This window comes from Eumetopias jubatus, unplaced genomic scaffold (genome assembly GCF_037043125.1).
Source record: "Eumetopias jubatus isolate StellerSeaLion01/CBP00866 unplaced genomic scaffold, mEumJub1_p1.0 scaffold_12, whole genome shotgun sequence".
Lineage (NCBI taxonomy): Eukaryota > Metazoa > Chordata > Mammalia > Carnivora > Otariidae > Eumetopias > Eumetopias jubatus.
This window is the reverse complement of record NW_028274818.1, coordinates 67,269,725-67,296,001: the sequence shown is the minus strand read 5'-3', so window position 1 is coordinate 67,296,001 and position 26,277 is coordinate 67,269,725. Positions and strand designations below refer to the sequence as shown.

General features: G+C 42.5%; 1 protein-coding gene across 2 annotated transcripts in view; it reads right to left on the bottom strand.

Annotated features, from left to right (window-relative positions):
- Positions 1–26,277, bottom strand: part of ENAH (ENAH actin regulator) — a 150,610-nt gene that overhangs the window by 46,096 nt on the left and 78,237 nt on the right. For both annotated transcript variants that reach the window (XM_088017197.1, XM_088017195.1), the window contains exon 3: positions 14,684–14,861. In XM_088017197.1, coding sequence (XP_087873323.1) covers positions 14,684–14,861 — 178 coding nt within the window. The remainder of the gene's footprint in view (positions 1–14,683; positions 14,862–26,277) is intronic.

Here is a 26,277-nt window from a genome sequence, read left to right as displayed (position 1 = left end):
TTTCTGGTGATTAAACGGTCTCAGGCTGCCTGCAGGGACGGCTGCTCAGCCCAGCAAAACCACCGACCACTGCATCGTATGCTTCACACGGGCAAACTGTGTGCAAGCTCAAGGAAGCTGTGAAGGAAAAATATAGTCCCATGCTGGGTTTGTGTTCTTCATCTCGAAGCCGTTTTTAACACAAACTTGAAAAATATTTCAAAACCTATCACCTTTCCCTTATGGAAAATATAAAAGGTGATTATCTCTGGGTGGTAGGATTTTAAGTACTTTTTTACTTTCTTCTTTATGCTTTTCTGTACTGCTTAAATTCTTATAATAAGAACATAAATTTTTAATCAGAAAAAAACCCACTTATTTTCCCCTGAAAAACAAAATGCTCTGCTGGAAATTACAGCTCCGTTAGCAAGAGCTCTGGCCAGCTGAGGGCCCTCGTGGCTCTGGCCTTGGATCGCAGAAACGGATACAAACGATGAAGGAAGTGACCCGAGTAATAACAGCAGGGTGACCCCGAGGGTCTGGAAGGGCAGAAGAGCCAGGATGCTCTTTCCAAACTCGAGAGCTGGGGTGGGAAGGCCCGTGGCAGTCCCCCTGCCAGCAGGAATCAACACCAAAGGCGTTTCTTAGGCAGGGACTCTGAACACCCGTGTGCTCGGGATGGGTCATCCCAGGGACGCCAGGACAGCGGTCTCCCTGTCCGCAGGGCCCAGCACCCAGCTCTCATCTTCTCTGCACAGGAACACCAGATACTCCAGCACGGAGACCAAGAAGCAACTTCTACCAAAAACCACACCAGGCAACTAATACTTATGATGAAGGTGTCCACGTTTACTTTTTGAAACTCAAAAAGATGTAAAGTTTTATTAAAAGGATAGTTTGGTTAAATACAGAAAACACAAAATAAGCTGGGCTTGTTCACGTGATGCGGGGTTTACCACCTGGGGTGCTGGTGGGGAGGGTGGGGGGCACCTGTCAGCAAGGATGGACACTCTGCCGACACCAGGAGCTTCAGTTTCTGAAATTTAATTACATCTACAACAGTATGTACTTTTATATCCCTACTCTTTATTTTTTTCATTTTAAAGATTTTATTTATTTACTTGAGAGAGAGAGAGCAAAGCAAGGGGGTGGGGGGAGAAACAGAGGCAGAGGGAGAAGCAGAGAGCAGGGAGCTCGACATGGGACTCAATCCCAGGACCCTGGGATCATGACCTGAGCTGAAGACAGACGCTTAACCAACTGAGCCACCCAGGTGCCCCCAAAATTAAGGAAACTTTAAATTAGGAGTGTCACAGGTTCCCACTCTTAATACTCAAAAAAGTACTTCTTTTTCAGGAAAACTGTACACTAAATACTTATCTTTTAAATTATATTTTTAGTATTTTAGTTTAATTGTTAGATTTCAATTATTCTACTTTCTTCATTAGACATTTTTCATGTTAAATGTGACTCTTTTAACTACTCACCCTCTAAAAATAAGATGCAAAAGCAGCAGCAACTCATTGTTATTTAAAAACAAAATGGGGGGCTGGGGGTCTTCGGTATCAGCAAAAGCCCAGAAGGAAACATCATGAAACGCCAGGACCACCCGCTGGAGTCTAAGGTCTTTTGGATGCACTGTGTGATTGCGGAGTTATTACTGTGTACCGTCTACTCAGAGTTAGCAGTCTGCCTCCCTGGGCTTACAGATGCTCAAAGGTAACGTCTGTGCCACGTTCATCATCCTAGTGCGAACAGCCAGCACGACCAGCTTGGCACAAAGTAACAGATATATTTGTTTAACTAAAGTGGTTTTTTACAGAATTCATGCCAATTAAACAGAACCTGTTGAAGGTGTGCTAGTGGCAGTCTAATTACCTTTACATGTATCAATCCATCTAAATGATGAGGATGGATAGGAGAATGAATCAATCTGTACATAATCTTATTAAAAAGGAGAGATACATAAGACCAGAAATATTTAAACAAAAGTCAGGAAAATAAACCTGTTTTTAAATAAGAAAAACAACCTTTATGTGGACGGAGAAGTGGGAGTTCCTGTAAAGCCCAATTCAGTATAATGTAAGGAAAAACCCAGAAAACCTGTATGTGAAGTTTTTAATGGACTGTAGGTTCCAGGAAAGAATGAATTCTTTAAAAAGCAAGGAAGCTGCCTCATCCATAGCCACTTCCCAGAGTGAAGAAATTCAGGTGAAGGCAAGTTCTTTGCCCAGTCCTGACGGCCAAGAGCCATCAGAAGGCAGGGCACAGGAAGGAGCAATCTTAAAGGCGGGCAGGATTTGAGAAGCCTGGGGCGTCTGGAGAAAGGCAATCTGGCCATGCATCCTCCTAACAAGCTTACCCTGAACTTGTTCGTAAGCAAGTCCACACTCGACTCGTGGCTGCCATCACAACACTATTCATAGGAAGATCAAGTTTTAATAACACTTGCTCAAAATCATACTTCAGTAAGTAGAGGGGAAGTTTTGGCAGAGAAATAAAAGCTGCACTAACAGACAAGGTGGAAACCTCACAGTCCTGAACACCTAGGGCTTGTGCGGAATGCGATATTCAAAAATAAAACTGCACCATCTAAACAGAAGCAGATGTGTTTATTTAAAAGTGAAGAGATGTCATTCAAGCTGATTTCCCCAAAGAATAGTACATATCCCTTTGGAGCAGTATAACAGTTAGGGCTTCCTAAGAACAGAATTCTCGACACTCCAACATCCATTCATGGAAATGATACTATCAAGTACTATTCCTGCATGAAATATACTCGAGAGCCGTTTGTAGATCCCATCTTAGTCCAAATTAGCGGGCTGTGGATTACATTTAAAAAAACATATGTAAGTGTCTTTTGGCCTTCAGCAGAGATGCTTTGAATAATTTGATCTGTTTGTGCCAATAGAATCTGTTAGTAAAGACTAGCCTTGTCACTAGCTTTGGTTCTGCCAAATTTATTTATTCAATCCAGAAATTAACAGTTTAAAGTGTTCTGAGACCCTCAGAGGTGAGAGAAGAAACAGAAAGCTGAAAACCTGGATGCAGGGGGGTGTGTTTACTTAATGCAGAGTCAAGAGGGGCCAGCTCCCAAGAAGCAGGGGCCACATTAAGGAGTCTACTTTGTTCTAAAAACAAGGGAAAGCTAGCACAAGGCTATCTTGGTGCCCACAAATCTACCCTGCCCCCATCAACGTAAGGTCCATCCCAAGCAGTACTTGCAAAGAGAATTGAGACCCACTTCCTGGGAGTTCATGTCACGCATCCAGTCGATATCTTCAAATTGGGAATGTACGATTCTAAGGCTTAAATATACAAAGACTGAGGGACTCTAAATCTGAATAAGAAAAGGTAGTTATTTGTGTTTAGTATAGCAACACCACAGTAACGATCAGGATGGTATTTGCAAAGGAGACTCCTTACTATAAATGCATTTCTTCCTACGTGAACGACACTGTCATAACCAGATACCCCCAAAAGTTTCCACAAAACAGAAGCCATTTGTTTTCTGGTGTGAATTTTCTCAGAAATTGCAAAAGCCCACAGAAGCAGCAAGTCTACCTTACAAGAACTTTCGGTATCTTCCCACGAGCAGAGCGCTGTGTTCATTCTGCCTCACAACCGCCACTCTGTCTCGCTCGCGGGACGCATGCTGCCAGGCAGACATTTCTGACCTCGTCTGTCTTCTCTATCCAATTCACAGCCCCTTTAGGTCCATAATTTTGAATTACTCGTTTCTGTTTCTCTCATAACACGTAACCTAGAACCTTATTAAGAGTACAAATAATTCAGTTCCCTGTGGCTTTTCTTCTTTTAGATTATGAGACCACCTACCCCTTAGGAATTTTTTATGGATTAAGGAAACAATATTCTTCATATATACAATACTGATTTCAATGATACCACTGTTTAATACCATCTTCAAAAGACTGATTAGAATTTTTCTGTCTTGCCTAGAACATAAAAACAGAAACACCCAATGTTCATTCAGAGGCAGCAATGTACACGTGCTCTTTGCTGACTACAAACACAGACAAGTCCACAATACACCATCCCATTTACAGACCGATAAAAGCACGTTCAGCTGTAAGAACAGCAGGGCAGGCTTGGCTGCCACGGTTGCGTTGTGACTGGTCTCACCAGAGAAGTAGTAGTTCCTGCAAATCGGTTCTCATCAGTGAAGAACAAGACAGATTCTGTTCTATTAGAGCTTCTCCCTACTCCCTACATCCTTATTTAAAGATGGAAAGTCCTACAAAACAGGTATCAGAATTTCTGACATCCAGCAAATGCTTCTCCAATTTATGGGCAACAAATAGGATTAAAATTCAGGAATACAAGTAAAGTAAGTGTATATAATTACTGTTCTTTTGCGGTAAAACATGCAGATAATCAAGGATGACATCCTCGGATCACTGCAGCACCACTCATTAAATTTTAAGCTATCTGTAAAGTAAGTTGAGAAATGTTCCCAGCTAGACGTGCGTCAGACAATACCTGACAAGATGTCCCACCGCCAGAGAAGCAGAGAAACAAGAATGAGAGGCAGAGAGAATAGAGTGCCAACAAACTTCAGGCTACGGGCACCTTCTACAAGACTGACATGTGCAGATTAAACAGCAAAGTCCTGTCTCTGTCAGCCATTCGGTCACATCCATCTTGGAGCGGGACCAGATGGAAGTCCGTGCCGTAAGACTACAGCCACACCCGTGAACAACGTAGTGTCAGACTTGAGCCACAGCCGTGCTGAAGAGCTTTCCCCAACAGCTAGTGATCCAGAACTTACAAGTCTAGTAGCAGATATTTTAAAATTCATTTATTGTGAATCATACTTCCTGGATTCACTGATTAGAACATTACCGGGAAAATCACAAATGTACCAACGAGAAACCAAATGACCTGAACTTCTAAGAGGCGGTGCTCACACAGCAACAGTGGTTAGTGGTGGAGAGAAGATGGTTTCAAAGTTCCTCACGGGCGTGAAACAGACCTCCACTCTCCCTGTCGTTGACAGGTGGTGACGGTCAGGACAGAAGCGCCCACTTCCCCGACACACCCAGCCCCCAGGAAGTCATCCTGCTGGGAAGGAGAGAAGACACAGAGCAGATAGAGGGAAGAATAACGACAGAATGGCTCGTGGGTATGCAAAGCTAGGCTTATCTTAGAGACACAGGGTCCTAAAGAGATAGAAAATATGGAATCCTCAATTCTCATCCACTAGACAATCTTATCCAGTAGAAAAGAGCTCTTTGCTAGGCTGCCTGGAAAGAACTAAAGCCATTGGAAATTCTCTTCTCCATCAACAGTCTCCCGATTAGGGAGGGCAGTCACCCTCAAAAAGTTCTGGTCACGCACCCCTCATACTCTTAAACATCATTAAAGACCCCGAACAGCTCTTGTTTAGGTGAGATACAGCTATTGTCATTTGCTGTATTAAATAAATAATATTCTTCCAGTTTTAATTTCTAGTAAATCATTGTAAAAATAATTTAAAATTATCATAATAATTATTTCCCAAAACAAAAATTATTTCCCAAATAAAAACTATTAGCTATTAGGATAACATGGCTTTATATTTTTTATAAATTTCTTTAATGTTTGGCTTAGTAGAATACAGCTGGATTATTTTATTTGCTTTTCCATTCAGTATGTTATGGCACCTTGTTTTGGCTGAAGTATAAGAAGGAAAAAGGAGTGCCTTACAGACTCCCTGAAAGGGTCTAGAAGAGGGTCCTCAAGGGTCCCTGGAGCACACTTTTTAAATCCTGAGTTAGGATTTTCAACTCAAGATTTCTGATGCTGCAGGTGGTCTGGCCCAAAGAAAATGAGAATATGGAGAACAATTGGGTGGAGACCATACCCCAGGGATGGCATCAATCCCTCCAATGACTTGGGGACAATGAGAGCATCTACAGACTACGAGTGGTAGCTACAAGGTAAACATTCATTCAAACTGTCCTCCAAGTGACCAAGAACTAGCTACAGAGTAATTCCAAATACGACTCAATGCAAATGCTGGAGGATAAAGCTATACTGAACAAATGAGAAGGATGTGATACCTTAGTGTTTATTGTTTGCGCTAATCCACAGTCACTTTCTAGTCCCAGAACTTCAAGGTAGCTCGTGCAGGTGAATGCGAGACCAGAAAGAAGAGGCACAGAGGAAGGCCAAGGGAACAGAACGCGCGAGACGCAGCCTTCCAAGGGAATCTGTCTCTGGTACCTTCACTGAAAGTAAGGATGCCTATGTTCCATCCTGGGGAGAGCAGAGATCTATCACCCAAACCACTCTCCAGAAGCGCTCAGTTCCCCCGTGGAAGCCCAGCTGAGAAAGGCCGAGACACAGGCAGGAAACTGAGGCTTGGAGGTATGACGAGCAGGGCATAGGGACTAGAAGCCTGACTCAGGAGCTGAGTCCCTTCACAGCTGGAAACCCTTTCATGACTTTAACAAACCCTCCTGGACTAGACGTTCAGAGTGAGCCTGTCCAAAGAACCTTCTTTCACAAGGAATTAGATATGCAACTGGTCATGTTTTCAATTCAGGTATTGGGACTATTTAAACTTTTCTTATTGGCATCTTGGCACAATCACAAAATCACACAAAGATCCAAAAATTCCTAAAATGTCAACAATAGTCAGTCAGAACTTCTGATAGGCTTTAAGTATCTTTACAAAGAGCTGGTAATTTTTAGTCCCAAGCAAAGAAATTTAGTATTTGAGTTAGTGGTTGTGACACCACCTATCACTACAGCATATGGCGTACACGGTTCTTGTAGCTTTCCAAACCGAGGGAGACCACCTGACAACGACTGCAGTCGTCCTGTAGTAGTCTCGTGGGTAACAAACTGAACATCACTGCTCTAACGAGAACAGAATCACGTGCCACAGAAAAGGACATCTGCATGTTGCACTCATGCTAACTCTGGCAGTAAGTTACTAAACTGAGGCGCCTGGGTGGCTTAGTCGGCTGAGCCAATTAGGCTCAGGTCATGATCTCAGGATTGTGGGATCGAGCCCCGTGTCGGGCTGTGCTCAGTGGGGAGTCTGCTGGAGATTCTCTCCCTCTCCCCTTCTCTCTAATAAATCAATTAATCTTTAAACTGGGGCTGAACAGATTTGCTCTCTAATTTCATTTAAAGTCTGTAGAAAAAATTAATAGTTTCTTTGCCTGTACTGTGAGCTACTGAAGACAAAATTTTGTCTACATACCTTCCCTTCTGAAACCTGGACTCAGGTTCACAGTACAAATCAACTTTATGCTGAACTATGCTTTCATGTTTCCCCTTTCTTGCAAACATAACTGTCGTACCACGTCACCCGCAGACGCCCTGCTCTCCCACAGGCCTCTGCCACAGTCGTGTCAAATGGGCAGCCAGAATTCTTAATGAAAGCAGTTACCTAGAATGATACTGGTTTCCCGTGCTAACTCACCTCTCACTGCAATCTCTCTCCTGTTTCACTTTCCCCTCTACTCTCGTGACTTCCGTCTCCGCGAGGCAATCTCATGCTTGTCCCCCTCAATTCCGACAGCTCCCTCTTCACACCACCGCCACTTTCTCAAGTGCAGCATTGTTCCCCTTACTCCCCTAGCTCTGTGTCACCCATGGCTCTCAAAGGCCCTTCTTGATCAGACCTAGCTTCTGACTTTCTCCCCAAAGGACAAAACAGACCCCTGCTCGGCAAACACGGCTCATTCCTTCCCCTTCTGCTCTCCCATGCCGTCTCCGGGCTCCCTGTGCCCACACTTCATTCCCCTTCCAAAATCAGCTCAAAGAGCCACCTCATCAACACTTGTCCAGTTGCTCCAATGAAAAGAAACCTCACTCCCCTTCAGATAGGATTTTATCTATACCTTAGTGATGACCTCCTTTTGGGGATGATGGGTGTTGTCTTATCTCCCCTCCGAGAGAAGAATCCTTGAGGAGGAGATTTGAATCTAACTTCCCCTTGCATTTAGATGCACCCCTGATAGATGAATTAACTAATTTCCTATGAGGAAAAAAAAGTAACAAGACAGGTCTTCACCAGGGAGTAAAGACAAGGAAGAGGCTAGAGAAAATTGAAGTCTCTCTGCCACTTTTTCTTTCTCAAAGCAAGTTAATCCACACAGCTGAATTTTCCAGGTATTTATAAATATTAACGTTCAAAAATATCATCTTATAGTTTAATAATACTAATGTCTTCATCTCATTTAATTCCCATAATGATAACATATTCTCAAAAGGAAACAGCTTTAGAGAAGGCACCCCACCACCACAGGAAAAGATAGTCTTTGACTCCAATTATAAGTGCTTTCCACTAAATCACAATAAGCCTTGAAATTTTACCAAAATACATAAAATAAAAAGTAAATGAAAGTTCTTTTCTTTCCTATTTTCTCACCCTAAACTGACTTTCCTCAAAAGCTTTTTAAATGTGCTTTGAAGGCAAGAGAAATGAAGCTATAGTGAGGACCCCTTACAACATGCAGCCCACTGATAAACCCCTGAGACATACAGGGTGTAATGCCCCTACAACTCCCTCAAGGATTTTTTTTAATGTTTTACCAATGAAGATTTGCTCTAGCCAGTGTCACTTCACTCTGATAACCATAAATGCCCAGGATATGCTAACATTCCTCTTTCAACCCGTGGCCCACTGACACACATCTAAAGGGTCGCATGACTAACACTTTGCTAAAACAATAGGGACTAACCTTACCTTGACAATAGCTAGCCCTGTGAGGTCTTGGAGACCTTGCTCTCAGCATATACAAATTCCTTAGAGACTTACCTCACCCCTAACCCCCATCAGTTACCCCTCACAATCCCAGCGCAGCTCTGTCTGCCCACAGGTCCTGTCCCCGTGCTATAATAAAAGCACCTTTTTGTACATACATACGTAAAAATGTGCTTTGAAGATGTTGATGTGAAAAGCAGAGAAATGGCCTGAGGGCCAGAATCCCCAACCCCAGCTGTGCCTCCCCTCCGGGTGTATGACTCAAGGGAAGTCCCATCTGTCCTGCCGATCTTTGTAACTGGACACTGGGGACACAGCTCCTACAGGTCAACCTCACGTTCCTGTGAAGACTGTGAATTTACAAGTGGGGGAGGGTATGGAAGAGGTAAGTATAAAAGCAGTACGTGACCGTACCCACAGAAAGACTGTCTCACCCACCTGACCCCCAAACCTGCTACTCACTGCATCCTGATGAGCAGCACACTTCGTCTGTCTCAAAAGGTTATTTCAGTAAGATAAGCTGATTGAGGAAAACTCAGTGAAAAATACTGTCCAAGATGACCTCTGGGATTCTTCTGAGGTCCAATTTCCTATGATTTTATGAGGGAATTAAGAAAGTGCTCCAAGGGACGCCTCGGTGGCTCAGTGGGTTAAGTGTCTGCCTTTGGCTCAGGTCATGATCTCAGAGTACCAGGATCAAGTCCCACATCAGGCTCCCTGCTCAGCAGGGAGTCTGCTTCTCCCTCTGCCTGCCTGCCTTCCCCCTCACAAATAAATAATCTTAGAAAAATAAAAAATAGGGTGCCTGGGTGGCTCAGTCGTGAAGTGTCTGCCTTTGGCTCAGGTCATGATCCCAGGGTCCTGGGATCGAGCCCCACTTCGGGCTCCCTGCTCCACGGGGAGCCTGCTTCTCCCTCTCCCCCTCCCCCTGCTTGTGTTCCCTCTCTCGCTGTCTCTCTCTCTCTGTCAAATAAATAAATAAAATCTTTAAAATAAAATAAAAAATAAATAAAGTGCTCCAAATGCAGTGTGTCCAGAATCAGATCCGTAACCCAGGGCCCAGAACCGCACCCTCTCCTCTCCTGCTCTGGCTAACGCTGTCCTGGCCAGTGGCCCAGACGATGGCCAGTGGCTGGAGGGACACATCCGTAATCACCTTACAGCACACCTGCCTCCTTCCGGGCCTGCTTATCCCATGTCACCGACACAGATCTTAAACGCGATCTCATGCGGTGGTCTAGCTGTGGGCCCCAGGGCAGGTCCCGTGACCTTCTATAAGCTGCACTCTCATCTCCAAGAGGATAACCCCCAACCCTGCAGGGTTATTATAAAGATCATCAGTAATACGCGTGCCCAGTAAGGACCTGGCATACACCAGGCACCTAATAAACAGATCATTGTTCCTGCCTCAGACAGACTTTAGGACAAAATGGAGCAGCGCCCTCGAGGGTACAACAGCAGGAAGGAAAGGTGTCACCTCCTCCTCTCTCTGCTCCTCCCCTGGCCATAAGGGTTTCATTTTGGGGCGCCACCTTTCTCACCCACAGCATCACAACAGCGCCCTAACCAAGGCCAGGCCTGGGGCACATGCTCACCGGCCCATCACCTCCGTCCGACGGCACACACCTGCTCACAGAAACACGCACCCGGCCCCCCTCACAAGCGGCACCTCCCCGGCCCAGCGCCGGGCCACGCAGAGCCCTCAGCAGGACACCGGGCCCTTCCCCACCTTCCCCACCTTCTCTCTCAGATTTCCCTCCTCTGTAAATTCCCACACCCAGGCCACAACACCACCTCTCAGCCTGTCTAGAATGTTCTACCACGGCTGAGGCCTACGCATTCTTCAAATCATACCCCCAACATCAACTGATGTTCGAATCTCCCCTGGACCCCGGAGTTTTTGTTGGTTTTCCCCAGGCCTTTGTGCAGACCTCACTCACAGCCTCTCACACACTGTATCCTAATGTGCTGATCTTGTTTCCAGTAGCTCCAACCCCACTGAAAGCCCAGAGGGCCAGGCACAGACCTTAGCCAGTTAGCATTATTCCCTGTGCCGGACACAGGACCTACGCTCCAAACACACTTGATGGCATCTGTGAGAGGACCTCAGTATTGGTCCCGTGAAACGTGCCGTCTGCAGGACTGAAAAATCAATGTCACTATTAACTTAAGGTATTTCTAGAAACTTTCTGAGATTTCTAAAATCCAATTAATTCCAAAACATATCTCCAAGAGATTAAAAAATGCGGAGATAAAATTCATATAAATGCTCATACTGAAAGGTGTATCAGACCAAATTTCCAGTAAGAAAAAAATTAATTGAATCTCTATATAAAAATATTTTTAAAATCTAAAAAAAAATTTAAACATGAGAATCCCATTGTGTTCTCATCTTCAATAGCTGTAAAATAAAATCTAGCAAAAGCAGTCTTAGTTAATGGTAGAATATTTAAAGGTTTTCCTTCTACAAACGTATGCTTAATCTTGGTCGAGAAGAACAAAAGCAGAATATACTTACTGGCTATGCATATGGTTTTCCTTTTTAAAAAGCGAATTTAAAAAATTATTTCCTATTTTCAAATGCCCCGAACCTTTCTCAAAAACAAATTGTGCAAATTTACCTCCACTAATCATCACAAGGACTAACTTTACATTTTATATAATCTACAACTATTATCTGCAAAACTCCTATAAATGTACTTGACAAACAACACAGGAATAAAAAATATCGATCTGGATAATGCAATCTGAATGTAAGTGTTTAAAATCGAGTCTATCATTAGAGAAAGGGAAGAGATAAACTGTAGCATTTGGTATAGAAGAACGAAGGCTAATTCAACTCTTTTTCAAGAATGTTAGAACATGTGATTTGTGTTTTTTAAATTCCAAATATAACTCGCTGTATTTAGCACCTCCTGTACTTTCCAGTATATTAGATAATTGCACACCAAGTTAAAAACAAAATAAAGGAAAACATTCCTGCCACCCTCCCTTTTCATAAAAGAGACGGAAATATCACACACACACACAGAGCACTTTATAGGTCAGTATGAATAGCCCCAAAGAAAGTAGTTTTTTCTTCATTTAAAAAAATTTTTGAGGGTTTAGAGAACTCAGGGACAAGGGAGAGGGGAAAGGAGAACAGGGCGATTATGGGTTTTGGCAAAAGAGACTGGCTAGTAACTTCAGCCCCTGCTCTAGAAAGCCGCATGGTGCCTCGGTGGCTCTGGGTTCTGACCCCATCAGAGCGGCGCTACAGTTTTCTCTGTGAAGGCACGGAGGTTCTCAAGACGATTCCGTTTCAACAAAGGTGTGCATAACTTTAAAAAAAAAACCTGAAAATCACTCAGAAGGATAAACCAATATTCAGTGGATAATAACCATATTAACAGCTAGAAAAACAAAACAAAATGAACAGAAGTATTCGATATGGAAAAATGGTTTTAAAACATGGCAAATCGCTAGCAGCAGGAAAGACCAATGTCTGCAGTCACTTCACCTTTGGGAATGTCTGTTTCTGCTGCTTCTGATCAGAGGTTCATTGGGTATATTGTTTGCTTAGGGAGGGGACACACAAGTTAAGCTTTTTCTTTTTTTTGTTTAAAGATTTTATTTATTAATTTGAGAGGGAGAGAATGAGAGATAGAGAGCACGAGAGGGAAGAGGGTCAGAGGGAGAAGCAGACTCCCTGCTGAGCAGGGAGCCCGATGCAGGACTTGATCCTGGGACTCCAGGATCATGACCTGAGCTGAAGGCAGTCGCTTAACCAACTGAGCCAGTTAAGCTTTTTCAATGTGGTTCTGGCAGGAAGACAACAGATGGTTTCAGCAAGGAACTGGCTGTGAACCCACAGCAAACGGCTGTGGAAAGGGAAGGTGCACTCAAGATGAGAGGCGACATCACTGGGCACGTTTGTTCAGGTGGACGGAAAGGCCACTAAATAATCCAGGGGGTGGGGGAGAAGACACATGTGTCCCACTGCAGAGATCTACAGAGAAAACTCTACCCTTCTGATTCTCAGCACCCAAATCCTCCTGTGCATCCACTTCCAAGCCAGTTAATACCACCAAAGATCAGAAATTAGTGCTTAACTACAGTAATTTATGAGAAAAGTCATTTTCTAAATAAACCATTTCCCATGCTTTGTCTTCTCTAATGTAATTGCTAAAAACCAAAGCCTCTCTGCAGGGAGATGGTTAAGTCGGGGCCCCCTGTTCCACCAATGTCCCCCTCCCCTCGGCCCACGGCATGACAGGCCCAGGCTGTGACACAGAAAAGAACAAATTTCGAGATCATCTAAGAAGACTCTATTAAATTTTTTTGCCTTACCAAAATGCTCGTAGCTAGTGAGAGGATGGGCAAGTTTCCCACTTGCCAAACTTTCTAGAATGTGAAAATTACAAGAGAATGTAATGGAGTTTTTCCACACTAAGACTCATTAATTTCAAAAGATGGAGATCAGAAGAAAAAAACATTAGCACTTGCATTCTGAAAGCAAACTACAGGACTACACACTGATAAAAATAATCCTTTCCACTGGGTAAAAAACAAATTGATGACAAGATGAGAAATAATCATTTTAACCACTTTAGTAACATTTGGTTCCTAACATCCACGGACACTCTTTTGAAGGTTTAGAAATAAAAATGCTAGTTCATTTCAAATATGGGGAACCCAAAATGTCAGTGTCCTACATACACCCTCTACACTTTGGGCCTTTCATTATTTGGTGTGCAGTTGGCCTCTTCATAGGATATTAAGAGCCACGATTCTAGTTTCTCTGCTACGGTGAGACCATGACAAGGGGGCATTCTACCCCTGCAGCAGAAGGCCGACAGAGACGGACATGTGGGCATTCAGACCATCGACACCTGAGACGGTGCATACCCGAAGGCTTCTCTCTGCTACCCTTTGGACTTACTGACACACCAGGAGCTCCAGAGGCTTCTCAAAACAGGTAAGATGTAAGAGCTATGTACCAATGCTTTACAGAAATCCTAATTTCCTCAAAAGAGCTCATATAAAACATCTACAGTCATAAAAAGGAGCTTTCGGCAGATTCCAAAATGTCTTCTTACTCTGAAATTCATATCTGAAATAGACTAACCCACGGGCTAGATGTTTCAACCCTTCTTAGAATAAGACACAGTATAAATAAAATTTAACATATCTATAACAGGTTTTGAAAGTCTATACCCTTCAACAAAATATCAAAAATCACTCTCTCTCTCCTCTTAAAATATATAAATACATTTTGCTTATGGCACATTTGTATATTCAACTCACTACCAAGCACACAACAAAAGCAAGAGAAATCACATTTACATTGTTTTACATATAACTTATTTTTAGAATATAATATCTATCTCTCCCCAAAGAGTTCACCACACGTTGGCATTTCTCCTTTTCAATCTTGTGAACCAAAACTAAAACACAGTTCGTCTCTGATGCATACACAGATTTAAATCCTGGGTTCTTAAACAGTGAATTATTTCTGCTTCTCTTTTTAACCACCATGCAGCGTAAGAGGAGATGCAATTCATGGCTTGTACCACCTGAGGGCACTCCTAAAATCTTTAAACAACTTCCAGGATCAAGTTCTATGAACGAGGAGGAAGGGAATCCGGTCCTACTTGAAATTCATGGGCTCGGTAGCGCCTTAAAATGTGTTTTAAGGTGCTTCAGAAAACGTGTTTCTTCGTACAGGGGCGAGATGATACATACACATGATTTCTATCCAGGGCATATTCTCAGAGCCTCACATCATGCAAGGAAAGCTGAGGTTCTCTAGAGCAGGAGGAGCGTAACTATCTTCAAAAGAGAGGGTTAAAAATTGACTAACATGAGATTATCCTTCTAGACCATATGTTTATCATCAACAAACCAAAGCTTTGTTTTGAAATTCAAGAATTAACTTCAAATATATTTCACATTCACATACACATGGCACTTCAAGAAGACAAGTAAACCCAGATGCTGTACCTGTTTCCTGGGAATTCAACACCTCTAGGGCATGCATCATGGCACTTGCGAAGACATTGGCATCCTCCTTGCTGCCAAAGTTGAGGCCATACACCTGTCGAGCATCTCGCCACTGGTGGAAAGTCTGCGTAGCCTGGTTGTACTTCAAGCCCTTAGGGATGGCACAGTTTATCACCACCTGAAAGACAGGCATGTGCCACGGGGTCAACCTAATACTCGGCAGAATCAACACACCCTGCCTGGATGTACTCATTCAAACCTGTTCCTCATGGGCCTTGGCAAAAAAAAAAAAAAAAAAAAAAAGGTTAAAAACCATTCTCTCGGGTAAAATCAGCCAGCAGAAATAACAGTCTGATGGAAGGTAAAGCTGTCTGATGTTACGAAGGTCTGGCCTTAAAACAGTAAATCAGCAGAACAACAACAACAAAATCTACACCCTCATTAAATATATTTTAACATGCTTATTAAAGTACTATATTTCAGAAAACATATGAAACGTAAGCAGTGAATGGTCCCACGCAGCCAAAATCCTGATGCAGACAAAGGAACGTTAACGCCAGAAACTTCCTTTGTAAGTCCTTCACCTCCCCAAAGGCGCCGGCCACAGTTCCAGCATCAGTCAGTTGTCGGGCTTCTGAATTACGTGAGCAGAGCTACACAGTACCTACCGTCAGTGCATGCTCTCCGTTCCTCAGGACTGTTCGTGCAAGTCAGCTCACCGTCACACGCAGCTCTGGTTTATTCTTTTTCACTGCTCTGTGGTGTTCCATCGTATCAACCACGCTTATTTACCCATCCTCCCATTCGCGAACATTTGCAGTGCTTGCAGTTTGGCGCTATTAAAAACACTGGTTATGAACATCCTACTAAAGTTTTCTGCTGCACACGGGTACCCATTCTGCTGAGTGTATATCCAGGAGTGGAGTTGTCACAGGCCAAAGACGTGCTCAACTTCAGCAGACAACTCCAAGTAGCTTTGCAAATTGGTTCTATCAATTTTCACTTCCATGGCAGCCTCCAACAGCTTGCGTAAGCACACATACAACATTTCAACTGCAATTGTCTGCCTTTATCTGAGCACTTCTGGTAGGTATGAGAACCATACCACCATGGTCCCAGCCGCATATATCCTTGATCACTAATGAGATTTAGTACTGTACCATGTTCTAACGGCTATGTGGATATCTTCTATGAACACCTGCTTAAATTAAATCTCTTGCCTGTTTTTCTACTGAGCTGTTCATCTTTTTCTCTGCTGATTTGGAAGAGTCCTTTATACATTCTGGATGGGACCCCACCGCGGGTTATCCAGGCTGCAAATACCTTCTCCCAGGGTGCAGCCTGCCTTGTCACTCCCTGAACGGTGTCTTCTGATGAATGCAAGTTCTTAACTTTTATTCAGTCCCAAGTAGTGACCTTTTCCTTTCACTGTTAATGCTTTTTGTAACTTGTTTAAAAAGTGCTTCTCAATTCCAAGACCATGAAAATATTATCCCATATTATTTTAGGAGCTTTACTGTTTTACTTTTATAGTTACATCTCCTAATCCACCTGGAAAGTTTAGCCTCTAGTGTGAAATAAGGTTCGAGTTTCCTTTTCATTTCAATATGGCCATCCGATCAATCCAGCACGATCTATTAACTATGCTGTGGGCTTACTTTTTTCATAAATCAAGTGTCTAGATGGCTCCGTTTTGTTCTACTGGTCAACATGCCTATCTCTGAGCCAACAGCACAGTGTCTTAATTACTGTAGCTCTATCCCAAACCTTGACTGCCCCTAGAGTAGTTGTCCGTCCTCTGTTGTTCCTCACTGTTGCTGTGGCTAGCCTCAATCTTTTGTGTGCAGCTACCGTTTTATATTCAGATTATTAATTCTGCATGACTTACACAATCTGTCTCTGCTTTTCAATGGAGGGTTCAGTCCATTTACTATGTTTCACGTAAATTATATACAAATTTGGGCCTAACTCCATCCCTTCTTTGAGAGTGTATTATTACTACCCTTCTACTAGCTTGCTAGTTGCACAAGCTTTCACTGCCCTGGAGAGTAAGACAGGCATCAACGCCTCACTTTATACAACAGACAACCACTGAGGACTTGCCCATATTTACACCTGCTGCTGCTTTTTATTCCTTCTGCCCTTTCCAAGCTTCTGACCGTGAGGAACACATTTCAGAATTTCAATTTCTTTCACTGTAGATCTCATGATGAATTCTCTCCATTTTTGTCTGTCAGAAAACGTCTTTAATTCACCTTCCTTTTCGAAGGGGATTTTTATCACGTGGGCCACTTGTTTCCTTTCCCGCCCGCTGTCTTCTCAGTTTTTGCTGCTTCTGCTGAGAAGTCAGCCGACCACTTGCTGCAGCGTCCCCAAGCTGTCTTGTCTCCACTGGCTGCTCGCAGGTCTCACCCTGCATTTAGTTTACAAGGGTTTCATATGATGGGTTTATACATGGTTTTCTCTGTATTGACCCCACTTAAGGTGCACAGCATCTCCAAGTTATGTTCTGTTGTCAACTTGTGAAAGTTCTTTTTCACACCCTCAGTTTTCCTTCTGTCCTAGCCTCTCCTCGTGCCTCCAACTACACATAGACTTCTTTCTCACCACATCCACAATCTCTTTTTTCTCTTAATTCCCTTCATCTTTTTCACCACCCCCCATCCCTCCCCTTTGGCAATGCCCCATTTATTCTCTGGATTTATGAATCTATTTCTGTTTTCGTTTTTTAGATTCCATGTGTAAGTGAAATGATATGGTATTTGTCTTTCATTTCATTTAGTATCATAACCTCCAGATCCAACCATGTTGTTGCAAACAGCAAGGTTTCATTCTTTTTTATGGCCGAGTAATATTCTACCGTGAACACACACCACATCTTCCTTATCCATGTGTCTATCAGCAAACACTTGGGTTACTTCCACATTTTGCCTACTGTAAATACTGCTGCAATAAACATAGGGGTGCATATACCTTCTGGAATTAGTTTTTGTTTCCCTGTGTTTTTTTGTGTCCATATTTTTCCTCTCTCAGAATTTCTTAGTTTCAGTTTGAATATTTTCTTCTTTTGGGGTGGGGGGCAGAGGAAGAGAGGGCATCCTAAGCAGGCTCCACCCCCAGCACAGAGCCTGATGCGGGGCTCCATCTCACGACCCCTAGATCACAACCTGAGCCGACTGTGCCACCCAGGCGCCCCTAAACATTTTCTTCTGACTTATATTCTGTTTACTGCTTCTCTTTAGCTGTCCCTAGTCGGCTGTAAAACCCACTAGCGAACTGTTGACAGCACTGAGCTTCCAATTCTGAAACTTCCATGTGTTTTTATTTTCAAGTTTCTATTCTCTGCTGAAATTCTCAACCTTGTGCTAGTTCCTTGAATATGTAAAGCAGAGTTACTCTCAAGTCAATTCTGGATTCCCAGTGGGTCTGTTCTGTTACCACCCCTCTTGCCTCCTCACGGGCCTTGTGATTTTGATTTCATGCCAGACGCTGTGTGTGGACAACTGTACAGAAATTGTGAAGCCTACAATGACGTTACAGTTTTCCAGGGAAGATGCACCCATTTGCTTCTGGCAAGCAGCTAGGAAAACTAACAATCTGAAATCACCTTAATCCCAGAATGAATGAAGTGATTAGAGGCTGGGTATCAGTTCCTGTAAAGACCAGCCTCACTCTGAGGCAAACCTCCTCCCAGGGGATGGGGCTTAGGGGTCCCGAATCATGGCCCGAGGGTTACCAAGAAAACCCTCCCTCACGAGCAGGCTCCAGTGCCGAGTTCTTGTTCTACTAGGTCCCAGGAATCCGCCAAAAGCTCTGCTCAGTCCCCTCCTTCAGAACTGAGACGTGCCTCGAGGTAAACAGAGGTCCGAAGCTGGGCTCACTTCTCTGGTTCTCTCTTCTTGCAGATTATGGACCCATAATTCATTGTCATGTAGGCTCTCCAAACATTTTCCTCTTATTATTATTCTGTCCAATTGTGTTAGTTCTCAGAGAGAAGCTGTCTACATTACCTCATCCACCAATACCCAAACTTGAAATTATTTTTAAATAAGATGACCTCTTAGAGCCATTATGCCAGACACAAACTGACAAATACTGTCGGACTCCACTTATCTGAAATACCTACAATAGTCAAATTCATTAAAAACAACAGGTGGAATGAAGGTTGCCAGGACTATGGAAGAGCAAACAGAGACTGTTTCACGGGTTCAGTTTCAGCACAGAAGGAAGATGAACAGTGGGGATGGTTGCACACCCATGTGAGTGAACCTAATATGACTGAACTCTACACTCAGACGGGTAAAATGGTCAATCTTACGTGATGTATATTTTACAATTTAAACAATGATGACCTCTTGCATGTGATGTTTGTACGTATCAGAGTGGGGGCCACAAATCATCATCGGAAAATTATAAGCCCCGTTTGAAGGTGGAGCTATATCCCTGCTTGGCAAATAATCTGAAAAGGTCGGGCAAAAACAGCGACACTCCTTTTATCAATCGTTCAGCAACAGAATGTTAGAAAAGAGGAGGAAAATGTTACTTAAATATTATGTACATCACTAAGTTCACTTCCTCCGTGGGGAGAGACCAAACATGTTGATTCAACTACTTCATTCATTTCTAACTTTCAAGGATAGGCAGTACTGTACATAATCTCAAGAAACTTAATTTTTTATTTATTTTTTACATTTTATTAAGTAGGCTCCATGCCCAATATGGGGCTTGAACTCATGAACCTGAGATCAAGGGTTGCGGACTCTACTGAGCCAGCCAGATGCCCCTCAAAAAACAAAAGTAAAAGGGAAAGCAGATATGTTCACATAAGACTAAATGCTTGCTGGAGGTCCACAAGGGATGCGACCAGATTTGGACTTGATCATCATCCTCAATACTTCCCATCCAATGAGCCTGAGTCTGGATGAATGGTAATGTTCTATCCTCCATGTGCTCACCCACTTCCAGCCACATCCTAGCAGAGCAAACCATGCACTGAGCATCTATTCTTCCTTGTCTTCTTGGCTCAGTATCTCACCCTGTCTATTAAGTCATTCACGACCCTCCCTCCCCATCTTCTCAACAAAATGACAGTTCCTGTATGCTGCACTGTGCTGCGAATTACATTTACCATAACTGAAACAACTTCTTCTTTACTGCAGCTTTCTTTCAAATGTAAGCACGGTGCTTAGAACATAATACGCACTTAGTAAGTGTTAAGCAAAAAAGGGGTGGGAGAATATTTTAATATGCATATATGTAATATGTGTGCATTCAATCTGAAAAATAAATGGGGATGATTTTTTTAAATGGCTCGCACTACAAAAAATTTAGATATTATTTAACAAAGTATAAAAACATGTTTCCACTTAAAATAGACCGATAACCATTAAAAAATGTAACAAGGTAGCAGTGCCCGGTGGCTCAGCCAGTTAAGCATTCAACTCTTGGTTTTAGACTCAGGTCATGATCTCAGGGTCGGGTATCGAGCCCCAGGTTGGGAATCCACGCTCAGCAGGGAGTCTGCTTGAGATTCTCTCTCTCCCTTTCCCTCTGCCCCTCCCCCTGCTCCCTCTCTCTAAAATAAATAAATCTTTAAAAAAATCAAAAAAGGTTAACAAGATGGTCTGGAATGAAAGGAAACCAATTAGGGGTGCCTGGGTGGCTCAGTTGGTTAAGCATCTGACTCTTGATTTCAGCTCAGTTCATGATCTCAGGGTTGTGGGATCAAACCCCCCCCATCAGATTTTCTCTCTCTCTCTCCCTCTGTCCCTCCCACCCTCAAGAAAGAAGGAAAGAAAAGAAAACAAGCCAATCATTTATCAGATTTATTCTTAGGTACATTATCATTTTTGATACTTTAAAATATCTTTATAAAATACCCGCACAACACAGGTTTAAACTGTAGGGTCCACTTACATACAGACATTTTTTTGAAACAATCCAGTGCTGTAAATGTATGTTCTCTTCCTTATGATTTTCTTAATAGCATTTTCTTTTCTCCAGCTTACTTTATTGTAATAATACAATGCCTAATACACATAACATACAAAATAACGTGTCCATCAACTGTTTGTGTTATCGGTGAGGCTTCCGGGTAACTGCAGGCTATATTAGCAGGTAAGCTTTGGGGAAGTGGAAGGTTAAACATGGATTTTGAACTGCACGGGAGGTGGTGCCCCCAGCCCCCATGTTGTTCAAGGGTCAGCTGTATTTTCAAATTGTTTATTGCTAGGTACACAAAAACGCTACTGATTTTTATAAACTGATCTTTTATCCAGCAAACATGCTCAACAATCTTATTAGTTCTCATATCTCATCTGCAGATGCTCCTGGGATTTTTTATGTAGACAACTTCATCACCAGGGAATAAGGTCAGCTCTGTTTCCTCCTTTCCAAACCGTAGATTCCTTCATCTTCCTATCACTATGTTACCTCCCCCTCTGCACTGCTAAATGCAAATGATTAAAGCTGAAATCCCCAAGTAATTCCCAACTCTCATGGTAATCCCTTCCACTATTACACTATCCGGTAAGATGTTGGATGTATGTTTATACTATGCATTCTTTTTTTCAAGATTTTATTTATTTATTTGAGAGAGAGAGAATGAGAGATAGAGAGCACGAGAGGAAAGAGGGTCAGAGGGAGAAGCAGACTCCCCGCTGAGCAGGGAGCCCGATGCGGGACCCGATCCCGGGACTCCAGGATCATGACCTGAGCCGAAGGCAGTCACTTAACCAACTGAGCCACCCAGGTGCCCACTATGCATCCTTATTAGCATAAGAAAATTCATTCTTATACCAAATGTGCTGAAAATTATTATGTATGGATTTTATCAAATGCTTTTTCTGAATCTCGTTTTTATAGGCTTTTCCTGATAAATTACATTAATTAATTATCTAATGTTAAACCAGCCTTACATTACTGAGATGGAGACAAACCTTATTTGGTCAAGAAGTGGTAATTTTTTCCATACAGACTGCTGCATTAGGTCTGCTAGTATCTTACTAAGGACTTTTATATCTGTATGTCAATGCTCATACTGAGGCTGGCCTATAATCTTCCTCTCTCAAACTGTTCTATGTTGCAGGTATCAAAATTATACTAGCCTCATAAAATACTATTCTTTATAACCTTCTGTATAAAACAGGTAATATCTTAAAGGTTTTTAGATTTTGTTTGTAAAGCTCTGGACACCCTCCCTCGTTTTTTAGATTTTGGGGGCAGACTATTAATTATTGATATATTTCATGATTGTCGGTCTGTTTTTCAATTTTTCTGCCAGCCTTGGTAAATTATATTTTCTACAGTATGACCCATTTCTTGGCTAAAGCTGGTCATAATATTTTTTTAAGATTTTTATTTATTAATTATTTGACAGAGACAGCGAGAGAAGGGAACACAAGCAGGGGGAGTGGGAGAGGGAGAAGCAGAAAAGCTGTTCATAATATTATAATTGATTTCCTTACTATAATTGTAACAATCCTTTTTAATCCTAATACTATTTGTAACTTTTCATATTTTGTGTGATTCTGCCAAGTTTTCCATTCAATGAAATGCTTTTGTTAATAATTTCCATTTTTTTAGTTATTTAATATCTCCTTTTATTTTTAGTTATTTTATTATTTATTTTATTTCCTTTATTTTCCTCCTGCTTTCCTTGGGTCAAGCTCATTAAATGCCATGAAGATTTGTCCATCAAAGAGCAGCTTAGATGTTTTACCAGTTTCTACATGTAACATCGTGTCACTACAGTTGAAGTCTTTTATTTTCTAAACACTTTTTAATCTTCATAATGATTTCCTCTTAGTGTCACAAATTATTCAGAAGGTTTTTTAAAATTTCCAAACATTCCAGGGGGCGGAGCAAGATGGCGGAGGAGTAGGAGACCTAGATTTCGTCTGGTCTCAGGAATAAAGCTGAATAGGGATCAAACCATTCTGAACACCTACGAACTCAACAGGAGATAGAAGAGGAGAGTAGCAACAACTATCTGAACAGAGAAGCGACCGCTTACTGGAAGGTAGGACGTGCGGAGAAGTGAATCCGAGGTGATATTCGGGAGGATAGACGGCGGGGGAGGGGGCCTCTGTCGGCCACTTCTGGCAAGTGATAGAGCCGCGGAGCACAAAATCGGACCTTTTAGAAGTTGGATCCGCTGAGTGACGTCGCTCCAGTGCCTAAGCGGGGGGTGGAATCCTCCCGGGACAGTGTGGTCTCAGGACCGTTGGGGTCACAGAAACACCGGGGGTGCCTGAGTGCGCTAGAGCTCCCAGGTATCGGAGAGGGGAAGCCGGCTGCAGAGACGGAGCTGAGGCGCGGGCTCTCAGCTCGGGGTTGCCATAAACTGTGATCCAGGGCCCAGTCGGACCACTACTCCTCCAGCAGGGACCCAACAAGCGGCAGATCCGGGGAGACTCCCCTTCCTCTCCGGGGAGGAGCGGCGCGGGAGCGCACCGCAGGGATCTGCTGGGTTTGGAGACTCCACACGGGGTCGGGTGCCAGAGATAGAAACGCTCGGTCACAGGCCGGGTGAGCACGGAGTGCGGCCGGAGACCAGGGAGACGGCAATGACTGCTTTTCTCTGGGGGCGAACTGAGGAGCGGAGCCTCGAGTTCTCGGCTCCTCCGGGTGGAGATTGGGAGGCCACCATTTTCACCCTGGTCCTCCAAAGCTGTACCGAGAGCTTGCAGGGAACAAAAGCTCCTGAGAGCAAACCCGAGCAGCTTGCTTAGCCCAGACCAACAAGGGCGGGGCAATTCAGCCTCCGGCAAAGACTTTTGGAAACCACGGCAACAGACCCGTCCCCCAGAAGATGAGCACGAACAGCCAGCAAGCCAAGACCAAGTTTACCGATCAAGGAGAACGGGAGAACTCCGGCGCTAGGGGAATACTGCACACAGAATTCATGGCTTTTTTTTTTACCATGACTCATTAGTTCATCAAAGTTAATTTTTTTAACTGTTTTTTAATTTTTCTTTTTCCCTTTTTCAACCATCTTATCAATCCCTTTTTTAAAAAAAACATTTTTTATTTTTCATTTTTAGAGTCATATTTTATCCCTTCATAGTAGTTACCCTTATTTTTGGCACATATATATAAGTTGTTCTCTCTTTAAAATTTTGAGATACACTTTCTTCTAACATCAAAATATACCCTAAATCACTAGTGTATGGCTTTGTTCTAGTCTCCTGCCTGATCACATTCTCTCCCTTTTTTTTTTTAAATCTTCTTTCTTTTTTCAAACAACTTCTTATCAATTCCTTTTATAAAATCTTTTATAATTTTCATCTTTACAGTCATCTTCCATCCCTTCATTGTATCAACCCTTATTTTGTACATATATAAGTCTTTCTTCCTTTAAAATTTTAGGAGGCACTTTTTTCTAACAAACCAAAATACGCCCCAAATCTAGTGTGTGGCACTGATCTATGCACTAGCCTGATCATATCTGATCATATTCTGTTTTTTTTGTATTGTTCTGTTTTTGGTTTTTTTTTGTTTTTTTCTTTCTTTTCTCTTTCTTTTTTCTTTCTTTCCCTTTCTTCCCCCGTGGTTGCAGGTCTTTTCTGATTTGTATAGAGTATATTTGCTGGGGACGTTGTTAAACTGTTAGCATTTTGTTCTCTCATTCATCTATTCTCCTCTGGACAAAATGACAAGACGAAAAAAATCACCTCAGCAAAAAGAACAAGAGGTAGTACCGTCAGCCAGGGACCTACTCAATACGGACATTAGTACGATATTGGACCTAGAGTTCAGAATCATGACTTTGAAGATACTAGCTGGGCTTGAAAAAAGCATGGAAGTTATTAGAGAAACCCTTTCTGGAGAAATAAAAGAACTAAAATCTAACCAAGTCGAAATCAAAAAGGCTATTAATGAGGTGCAATCAAAAACGGGGGCACTAACTGCTAGGATAAATGAGGCAGAAGAGAGAATCAGCGATACAGAAGACCAAATGATGGAAAATAAAGAGGCTGAGAAAAAGAGAGAGAAACAACTACAGGATCACGAGGGCAGAATTCGAGAGATAAGCGATACAATAAGACGAAACAACATTAGAATAATTGGGATCCCAGAAGAAGAAGAAAGAGAGAGAGGGGCAGAAGGTATATTGGAGCAAATTAGAGCAGAGAACTTCCCTAAAGTGGGGAAGGAAACAGGCATCAAAATCCAGGAGGCACAGAGAACCCCTCTCAAAAGCAATAATAATAGGTCAACACCCCGACATCTAATAGTAAAACTTACAAGTCTCAGAGACAAAGAGAAAATCTTGAAAGCAGCTCGGGAGAAGAGATATGTAACCTACAATAGTGGAAATATTAGATTGGCAACAGACCTATCCAGAGAGACCTGGCAGGTCAGAAAGGACTAGCAAGATATCTTCAGAGCACTAAACGAGAAAAATATGCAGCCAAGAATACTATATCCAGCTAAGCTGTCACTGAAAATAGAAGGAGAGATAAAAAGCTTCCAGGGCAAACAAAAACTAAAGGAATTTGCAAACATGAAACCAGCCCTACAAGAAATATTGAAAGGGGTCCTCTAAGCAAAGAGAGAGCCTAAAAGCAGCATAGATCAGAAAGGAACACAGACAATATACAGTAACAGTCACCTTACAGGCAATACAATGGCACTAAATTCATACCTTTCAATAGTTACCCTGAATGTAAATGGGCTAAATGCCCCAATCAAAAGACATAGGCTATCAGATTGGATTAAAAAACAAGACCCATCGATATGCTGTCTGCAAGAGACTCATTTTAGACCCAAAGCACCCCCAGATTGAAAGTGAGGGGGTGGAAAACCATTTACCATGCTAATGGACACCAAAAGAAAGCTGGGGTGGCAATCCTTATATCAGACAAATTAGATTTTTAAAACAAAGACTGTAATAAGAGATGAGGAAGGACACTATATCCTACTTAAAGGGTCTATCCAACAAGAAGATCTAACAATTGTAAATATCTATGCCCCTAACATGGGAGCAGCCAATTATATAAGGCAATTAATAACAAAAGCAAAGAAACACATTGACAACAATACAATAATAGTGAGGGACTTTAACACCCCCCTGACTGAAATGGACAGATCATCTAAGCAAAAGATCAAGAAGGAAATAAAGACTTTAAATGACACACTGGACCAAATGGACTTCACAGACATATTCAGAACATTCCATCCCAAAGCAATGGAATACACATTCTTCTCTAGTGCCCATGGAACATTCTCCAGAATTGATCACATCCTAAGTCACAAATCAGGTCTCAACCGGTATCAAAAGACTGGGATTATTCCCTGCATATTTTCAGACCACAATGCTTTGAAACTAGAACTCAATCACAAGAGGAAAGTCAAAAAGAACTCAAATACATGGAGGCTAAAGAGCATCCTACTCAAGAATGAATGGGTCAGCCAGGAAATTAAAGAAGAATTAAAAAAATTCATGGAAACCAATGAAAATGAAAACACAACTGTTCAAAATCTTTGGGATACAGCAAAGGCAGTCCTGAGAGGAAAGTATATAGCAATACAAGCCTTTCTCAAGAAACAAGAAAGGTCTCAAACACACAACCTAACCCTATACCTAAAGG